Here is a 9,456-nt window from a genome sequence, read left to right as displayed (position 1 = left end):
CGCTCTGCCTGGGGCTTGCCGCTGTGGGATTTCTGCTTGGGTGCCCTGCTGGCACATCCACACTGCCCCGAGGCACGTCCGCCGGACGCTGAGTGACAGAAGCTTCCTTGGCTGGCCAGTGAGGAACTGGGGCTAGAGAAATCGTGCAAGGAGTTCAAGCTGCTTAGCTACCCCCTCGGGCGGCTTCTCACAGCCTCGATATTCGATCCCACGCTGGGAAGTCAGAGGCATCGATCTCAGACGGTAAATCGATGGGTCCTTCCAGCCCGGGTGTGCCCAGCCAGCCCACGCTCCCTGGTATTTTGGTGACATTTCCCGAGCCGCGCCTCTGAGGACAGATTGATCGTCGCTGCGACAGAGGCAGCTCCCCCTCTGCTACAGCCCCAGCCCCAGCTCGGCTCAAGCGTCCTGGAGAGCAGGAAAGGTGCAGGAATCTTTCTCACGCCTTCCCTGCCATGCCCTGAGCCCGTCCGGCCGCGCAGACCTGTCACAGCAGCAGAGCCAGTGGGATGCCCCTGGTGCCCATCACCCTGGTACATGACCTGCCCTTCACCCCTTAGGAGGATGGCCCCAGTTCAGTCCCACGCTGGGAGCAGAGCTGGGTCCCAGGAGATGCAACCAGAGCACAAATCGGGCCAATTGCTATTTTTAATTCTCAATGAGGTTTGGCCTGTGCAAGACAGGGATAGAGAAGAGCTCCCCACATTCCCCAGGGGTGCAGAGGGACATGGTGGAAGAGGAGGGTGGCACTTGGACAGTGTGGGACAGAATGGGGAGAGTAGGGTGTGTTTGTGGGGCACAGGGACAGGCACGGAGCTGTGTCTCAGGGCTGCAGGCAGCCTGGGGCTCTCATCCCCTATTTACCCCCTCAGGCTCCAGTTCTGGAGGGAGCAGCCTTGCTCTTCTCCCTTGCTCTCAAGGGGCTGAGGATGCAAGATGGGAGGAAGGCTGGGAGCAAGAAGCCACACCAGCACTCTGTAGCCAGACACTAGCTGGCACCACTGAAGGAATGTGCAAGTAAATGAGAGATACAGAGGTGCCAGAGAGTCCTGCATATGTCTCAAGGGAGAAGGCATCCACAGACCATTTTCTCCTCACTCCATCATGCACAAACCTTTCCCATGGGGCTCAGTCCAAGTGTCCCAAGCACCTGCACCCACAGGCTTATCCCACTGGGCTGTGAGGGCTGGGATGGTTTTTGGGATTGCTGGCATATCCCTGACATGGAAGCCAGCCATTTCCATACCTGGAGGGATACTCTAGCCTTGGCCAGCCCCAGTGCTGAGTACAGTGGGTGGAATATATCCAGGTCACAGCATGGTTACTGCCACCATCTTCCTAGAGCAATGGTGCTGTGAAAATCAGCCTATTCATCCCAACAGGACAGTACAGAGAGGCAGGGACCCCTCCATCACTCCTGCCCCACCCCTCACCATGGGAAGGACGTCACCATCAGATGGACGCTGGTAGTGGAGAAAGCTTGTCCCAGTTCCCCTGCATCCTCCCATTCTTCAGCAGAGAGATGTCATGTGGGTGGTGGCCTGGCCCCCCTCCATCTCCTCTGGCTCATATCCCTCGGTGTAGGAGAGGGGCAGCCCATTGGCACTGGGCATGGGCTCACAGTCGGTGCTGCGGGTGGTGATGTGGGTGACGCTGGGCGAACATTTCCGTGCCGGCGGAGGGCGGTGGCCAGGGCGGCACATCACCTCCTTGAACATCTCCCGGAAGCGTGTGGACATCAGGTTGTAGAGGATGGGGTTGGCAGCTGAGCTCAGGTAGAAGAAGACACCCGAGATGATGTGGACATACTGGAACATGTGGAGCATGTCCATGGTCCAGGTGGAGACAAAGCTCCAGACAAGGCGGTCAGTGTGGAAGGGAGCCCAGCAGATCCCAAACACCACCACCAGCACAACTGTGGGGAGCCAAGAAGCTGGTGTTACTAGGGGCATGGGGCTGAAACCCCTCTCTGGGAACCTCCAGTCCCTGACCCATCTATATACCATTTGAGCTTTGGCCACAGCAAAGAAAACCCCAAAAATCATGGGAGAGAAGAAGGGGGAGAGAGGAAGGCTTGCCCCCTGAGCTTTTTTGACTTGCCATGATGGGGCTGGAGGTCTGCACAGGATCTCCTGCCAGGGCTGCTCCAGGTGGTGCTGCACCACATGGCTCTACTCCCCATTGACAGGTAGCTGGTCCTGCCACTGCCTTGTGGCCATGCAGCATGGCTGGGGGACACTCCCACAGGCACCTAACCTCTGGGCACCCTGCCACCTTTGCCAGCAAAGTCCAAGGAGCAAGAGCTATTTGTATTCTTTCCTTGTGCTCTGGCTTTGGGCTTTTTTGTATAAGCAGGCTCTGCTGATGGAGAGGGAATGGGGTGATAGATAGGTGGTTACTGCCTTGTCATACCCATGCCATGCTGCATCTCTGTGGCACATGGGGACAGGTCCCCCTTCGTCCCCTTCCCAGCTCCAGGGTGAGGGGAGCAAAGTCACCACTTGTGTGGGACGTGGCAGAGAGGCAGCCCTGGCCTGGCTGAGGGAGTAGGCTGGGCAGCTCGCCATGGCTGTGCTGTCACGGGGCTGAGAGCATGCAGAGGTCAGCATGCTGAGGGCAGCCAGCTACCCAAGGGCAGCCAGCTCCTGCTGCTGGGAAGGGGGCCAGAGTCTGCAGGGCTGGGGCAAGGGCACAGAGCAGTAGGACCGAGGGACGCTCCAGTCCAGCCTTGGGTCTGGACATCACTGTCCCAGGATGGTAGCAGTGGCTGCAGGGCTGGTTAGGAACTGGGTCCTCTTTGGGAAATACCACCACCACCATACCAGCTCAGGGCAATGAAGGTTAGGTTCCCTCATCCCATCCCAGCTCCTTTCTCCTTCTCACTCAGCATTTTCCTGGCTTCAGGCAGAAGGGAGCTGGCACAAGCAATCCCCACCACTGGCTCTGCCTTTGCCCTGACATCCCAAAAGCCAGCCCTGCAGCCTTCCTCAGGGGTGACCCAGCCTCAGTTTGCCCCCAGCACCTTCCCAACACAGCCTTGGAAGATGCTCCCTGGTTCTGCTCATCCCCAGCATGAGAGTCCCCAGCACTGGACTCACACAGCATCTTTGTGACCTGCCTCCTCTTGACTTTCTTCTGCCCCTGGGCGTTGTAGCAGTCACGACCACCACCAGACTTGGCTCCCAAGGCCTCCAGCATCTTTTCTTTCTTGAGCTGCAGGCCAATGAGTAGGTAGAGGACACTGATGGTGCCCATAGGCAAGAAGAAGAAGACAATGGTGGTGACCTGGATGATAAGGTTGTAGGTCAAGCGTGGCTTCACCAGGGTGCAGATCTCAGAATCAGGCACTCGCCCACGGCCAGGCACATAGAGAGGCTGCAGGCCGTGCAGGCTGGTGTTGGGGATGGAGCAGACAACTGACAAGACCCAGATGGTGATGATGACCCTCTTGGCATGGTTCCTGGTCACCACATACTTTGCTTTGAGCGGGTGCACCACGGCGATGTAGCGCTCCACGCTTAGGGCCGTGACATTGAGGATGGAGGCAAAGCAGACAGCCTCGAAGAGCAGCGTCTTGAAATAGCAGCCGCTGGCGCCCAGCAGGAAGGGGTAGTTGCTCCACATGTCATAGAGCTCCAGCGGCATCCCCAGCAGCAGCACCAGCAGGTCAGACACGGCCAGGCTGAACAGGTAGTAGTTGGTGGGCGTCCTCATGAAGCGGTGCCGGAGGATGACGATGCAAGTGAGCGCGTTGCCTGCAGCTCCCACCACGAAGATCAGCAGGTAGATGACACAGACAGGGACAAAGAAGCTGGACCGTCGAGGTCCCAAGTATTTATCCCGTAGCTGCTCCTCTGTCAGGTTGACATCCTTGGGGTCGAACAAGGCCTCCGGCTGAGTCCTGTTGCAGAGATCAGGGTTGATGGGCTCCACAAGAAAGTCTCTCTGAGGCAGGGAGAACTCAGGGCCAGAGCAGTTAACATAGGGATTCATGGCTGTGAGAGAGAGAGAGGCTTGCAGGATATTTTTCCTACCCCTCTGCTGCCCCTACTCCCTTCCTCCCTCTCTCCATTGGTGTCAGGGTTGCCAGGATACCGCTGATCATCACAGCTCTGCCCCCTCACCCCCATCCTGCCCCAGCCACAGCTTTTCCTTTGAGAAACCACCTCAAACCTCCCTTCAACTTCTCTCCAGGGTCCCTAAGCTCTTCTTGCCCCACTTCCCATCCACAAACAACCCTGGCAACTCCCCAGTCCACCTTGGCCCCTTCATCCCATTGCAGGGGGGCATGTAAGCAGGGCAGTCATCTCTCCCTGATCCCAAAAGCAGAGCAGGATACATCCCCAAAGCCAACCCCCAAAATCAATCCTGGCTCTAACTCCACTGTCCATGCAGAAGGGCTGAGAGGGTTACTATAAAACATTCAGAGGGAACACCGATTTTCCAGCCCGAGAAAGACTTACGGCTTGTTGGGAAGCTCCAGATGAAGGCTGAGGTCCCACACCCCTGCACTAGATGGGGTCAGACTGGGGAGGGAGTGTGGGAGGGGATGAAGACTTCACTGCCTTAAGAGGCAGGCTAATGAATTCCTGTCGCTGATCTCCCCTCAGAGTTCAGCTCTCAGAAGCCGTCTGCCCTTATCCAGTTTCTCCCTCTTTTCCTCTGTCAGTATAGAGGCTGGAGGGCAAGCCAGAAGGGTGTTGGGGGGTTTCTTCTTCCACCACCGGGCAAGCAAAGTCCGATATTGAGAGCCTACCACCCACTAGGGGCTGAGTCCTCGATTCCAAAGCAGTGCTGCTGAAAAGATGCTCTTCAGAAAGACAAAGGAAATAACATTAGAGTAGTAAACTCCATTGAATCCAAGAGTCTGCCAGGGGAAGGCAGCATGGTGTCTCCAGCCCCATCAGCAGCCTTTGCAATGCAGGGATTTGCCATTTGTGTGGCCTCCGTGGTAAAGTTGCTGATCAGCCTTGCTGCCCTCCTGCCAGTGCCAAGTGTGGGGGCTTGGGCAGTGACTGGCTTCTGGCCTCATCGGGGGGTAATGCAAACAGATTCAGCAGCTTCCAGGGGTCTCCTTGCTTCCAGACATGCAACCCTTGGGTCACCTGAATGGAACGGGTGGCTTCACTCGGGTCCCACCTCTCTTTGGTGTGAGAAAGTTGCTGCACTGGCAGTGTCATCCCTCGCTCCACGCCTAGATCTGCTCCCTCTCTGCACCCACCGGTCAGTCTGTCCGTGCTCCTGCCTGGCGTCTGCGCTGGCACCTTACGCTCCCGGTGCCGCCGGGTGACAGAGCAATGCTCTGCAGCCATGCACAGACCCGTGCCACATGCATGCATGCACACACACATGCGTGCACCCGAACATGCGTGTAGGCATGCACACAAGTGTATGTACGCACACGAGTGCACACACATATGATGCACACACGCACAGACTTACGCGTTCCTGCGCCCCACGGACGCGGGGCAAGGCTGCGTGTCTCCGCTCTTCCCGCGGCTCCCCACGCCTCCGGCATGTGCTTTACCGGTCCGAGATCAGCCCGGCGCCTGCGGAGCCCACGGGCGGCTCCTCCCTGCCTCCCCGGCCGTCCCCTCGCTGCTGCCTGCGGAGAACTGCTGACGGCTCCGAGGCGGGGGCTCACCAGCTCCACCACCACCGGGCTCTCCAGCCCGCCTCAGAGGTAAGGGAGTGACACCGGGGAGGGTCTTGCAGGGAGGGGGTCGGAGTGAGGGGGATGCGGCTGCGCATCGCTGCTTGCGACGGCAGCGGCCGCTGCGGGCACTGCCATCCCGCGGGACGGGCACGGGTGAGTGCGTCGGTCCGTTCATCCCCTCCGAGGTGGCAGGGCGCAGGGGTTCCCGGTCTCCTCCCCGGGATGACCTTGAAGGGCTCTGGGATTCCGGGTACCCTCCGCCATTCAGCCTGTCTCAGCGCCGTCCTCACTGTGCGCAGCGGTGTTTGGCTGAGCCGGGTGGGATGGAGCTGGGAGAGTCTCTGTCAAGGCTGGATTAGCGCAGGTGGGACGGGGACCTTGGAGTAGCAGCCTGGAGAGCCCCCCAGCCCTACACCCCTCGTTCCTACCCGGGCTTAGCCTCAGCACAGCCCACTGCACAAATAAGCCCAGGACGCAAGAAGCTGACTGGATCTGGTGGTCCCCAGCACCAGGATAGTGCCCCTGGTGTCCTGCACCCCAAATCTCCCTCCTGATTCTAGAGCACACAGCAGACAGGAGCAGCACAGCTCACCCCTCCCCTTCTACCCTGCAGCCCAAGGGGGAAACTGAGGCACCAGTGTCCACCAGTGCTCATTCCTGGGAGGCTCAGTGCCTGCACAGTGCTCTGCCACGTTGCTGTTGAGTAGGGTACCAAACAGAGCCTGGATGCAACCAGAGATGGCTGGCAATACATTGGTGGGCACAAAAATCCTCAGGGCCACTGGGCACAGCCTAGCAGTGGAACACACTGCCCCAGAGAACCCCTGGGCTGTGAAGTACTGGCTGCACACTGTGGGGGACATGGTACACCATTTCTCTGCTGGCTGGTGAGATAAAACCAAAAGAAATCAGCAAGAGACAGTGTCCAGTGGGAAGGGGCTGGCAGGTGGGGACAGTGAGCTCAGACTAGCTCAAAAGGGTGACACACACAGCAGGACCTGATCCTCCAAATCCCTGAAGATATTTTTTCTCCTCAGTTTAATAAGATATGAAGATCCTGAAAACCTTGAGAGTGCCCAGCCTGGCCTCTGCACACCCTGCCCCTCCACATGAGCTGGCAACAAAGGCAAAACTAACCCATGGCCCAATGTACTGCATCAATGGATCTATGCCCAGCTCTGTCCCTGCTGGGTGACGATGATGATGGGGGGGGAAGGAAGGGGATGGGGATGACAACGAAGCCATGGCTGCAGCAGTGCACACCAGTGCCAGCCCCAAAGGGCTGCGTGTCTGAATCTGTAGCAGAGCCCAAGGACTTTGCTCAAAAGAAATTTCAGAGCAAGGGAGGGATGGTAGAACAAGACCAGAAAAGCTCTGGGACACCTTGGCAGCCCCTCAGCTGGCCCTGCCTCTGCTCCTGTCAGCAAAGAAGCTGCAAATAGAGAGGGGCTGGCAGAGCAAGCACACAGAGGGCAGGAAGGGTCCAGGGCTGCCCCAAGATATGATTTTCTTCAAAGATATTTCCCGCAGCAGAGGAGAGGAAGCTACTGAAACCAAAGGGCTGGAGGGTAGGTGAGTGTGAACAAGACATTACACAAGGGAAATAAAACAACAAGCTGGAAATAGTGACTGAAACCAGGAGGGGGAAGAGATGCTGCCCACTCCAATGGGAGCAAGGAAGGCAGAGAAACCTCATCCCCTCTGGCAATGGAAGCATGCTAAACCCCAGGGTTTTATGTCACAGGGGGGGTGAGAACAGGGATAGGACACAGGGATAGCAGCCAGGCAGTGCTGGCAGGGGTTCGGCAGGGGCTCAGCAGGGCTGGCTCAACAGATGCTGGGGTGGGCAACAGTGTTGGGGAGCTGGCACACTGCAAGCCACAATGCCTAGATGGCACAGCCAGAAACAGTAGCTTATGGGCACAGATTGCTGCCCCTGCCTCCAGATTGTGCACAGGCTGCTTTTTCTCCAGGGATGCCCAAAGTAGGGGATGGATCTGTGCTGGTTCAGGGGCAAGTTGCACAGTACCACTGAGGCACCAGGATCTCACTTGAGGATGAAGCATTGAAGATGAAGTACTCCTACAAATCTCTCTGTCATCCTCAAGCCCTTCTCTCTTCCTTCCATTCCTCTTCTGCGTTCTTCCCCCCCCCCCTATTTTCTGGCCACCCTGCTGATCACATGCAGCCAACTCCCAGCAGAGTCCCAGCTGCTCCCTGGGTTCTGTACACCCTGGCACAGCCACCTGCCCAATGCTTGGCAGTTCTCTGCATGCAGCCACAATGCCTCCCATCTTTATCTTGTTCCTTGCCCCTGCCCAGATTTTACTGCTGGGCAGTCCCTGGAGCTCTGCACCTGCATCCCCCCTGCAGGGACACCTTTGAGGGTAAGGAGACATCTGCTGGGACAGGGACATTTGGAGGTTGCTTGGATTGCAGCAGAACATTTAAGATGTTGATGAGCACTTACCAGATTCCAACATCTGTTTCCCTGCCGTATCCTTCTCTGACTGAAGACAACAGGCATGCAAGTAAGGATAGTCCACAATGAGCAAGGACCAGACAGGGGTGGGATCACTCAGAGCTGACAGATCAGGGGTCCATCTTTCCCCCTCAGATTGCGAGATCTTGGCTTCCACATGTTGACAGACCCTTGTCATGTTGCGTGGTTCAGTTCTCCTGGTCCAAGTTTTGCTGGGACACCAGAACCACTGAACCAGAGGTCATTCTCCCTTTTCCCTCCACCATTGCCATCAGTCTGTTGGAGCATCCCCCATAACTAGGGCCTAAACAGCTGCTCCTACTCTACATACTGTCATAGCTCTTTGGGAAGAGTTGGTGGCTCTCAAGGACTACACATTACTTCTTTCCCTCAGCACTTCTGTTTCTTCCTACCCTCCCCAAGTCCCTGTGGGCCTGACAGCACTTCAGAGTCACCCACTGTGTTTTTCAATTTTCTGATAAAGCCAATAACCAGGAGATTGCAACCCCCTTCCACTACTGCTCCCTGCCACTTAAAGAGGATGAACTGCACATGGGAGCATGACCCTTCAGCCTATTCCCCTTATCGAGCACTTCGTTGTATTAACCCTGCCTGAGGGGAAAAGCCATCAGCCGCAAACTCCACCCCTCATCACAACACATTGGCCACAGCCTGGTTGTCTCCATCTGGAGCACTTCTTGGCTGGGCTGGAACTTCCAGCAGCAACTTGGTAAGACCGCGGCACTCAAGAGCCTCTCTACATAACTCCAGTCAGAGGGATTTCCTCCAGTCTCCCTGCTGCACATCCATTGCTCCCAGTGCAGAAGCTGTCCGTGCCCTTGGCCAGGTCTCTCTGCATGAGGATTAAGGCTGGCACACAGAGGCTGAGCAAGGTGGCTCTGCAGCGTCACCAGGAGAATTAAGAGTCTGAAAGAAAGGACAAACAGTAGCTTTGATACTTGAAAGTTCTAATCACCAACTGCATCCACTCCCGCCTCTTTTCAAGGGCGCATCACTCCGGGTAATTGCAGCACAGACCAGCACAGGCTTTTACACAGCTCTCTGTGCTCCACCCCCCCGCCAATTTCTTCCCCTACTTCGCAGTTTTAAACAACACCTTCTGGTCCTGAGCACAAAATGCCACTGAGCTACAGAGTGACACTGCGTCTGAGAGGAAAACTGAGGACAAGACAGTTGCTTGTCTCCTCTGTGCCATCCTGCAGCAGGTAGGAGCCTGCAGGGCGCATCCCTCACTGCTGCTGTAGCAAGGGGATGAGCAGCTCCTTTCCAGGCTATTGCTGCAGAAAATCTGTCTGGG

The 9,456-nt window shown here is 57.0% G+C and overlaps 1 protein-coding gene across 1 annotated transcript; it reads right to left on the bottom strand.

Moving 5' to 3' along the window:
- Positions 1-638: 638 nt before the first annotated feature.
- Positions 639-5,714, bottom strand: NMUR1 (neuromedin U receptor 1). Its single transcript, XM_068163927.1, has 4 exons — positions 5,443-5,714; positions 4,464-4,810; positions 3,099-3,995; positions 639-1,915 (listed from the first exon to the last, which is right to left on the bottom strand). The coding sequence occupies exons 3-4, from the start codon at positions 3,991-3,993 to the stop codon at positions 1,512-1,514; spliced, it is 1,299 nt and encodes a 432-aa protein (XP_068020028.1). The 5' UTR covers positions 3,994-3,995; positions 4,464-4,810; positions 5,443-5,714; the 3' UTR covers positions 639-1,511.
- Between the last annotated feature and the right edge of the window lie 3,742 nt (positions 5,715-9,456).

Source organism: Melanerpes formicivorus, unplaced genomic scaffold (genome assembly GCF_026170545.1).
Source record: "Melanerpes formicivorus ecotype bairdi unplaced genomic scaffold, bMelFor1.0.p_v2 SCAF_76, whole genome shotgun sequence".
NCBI lineage: Eukaryota > Metazoa > Chordata > Aves > Piciformes > Picidae > Melanerpes > Melanerpes formicivorus.
The sequence above is the reverse complement of the archived record's forward strand: the minus strand, read 5'-3'. Positions and strand labels throughout refer to the sequence as shown.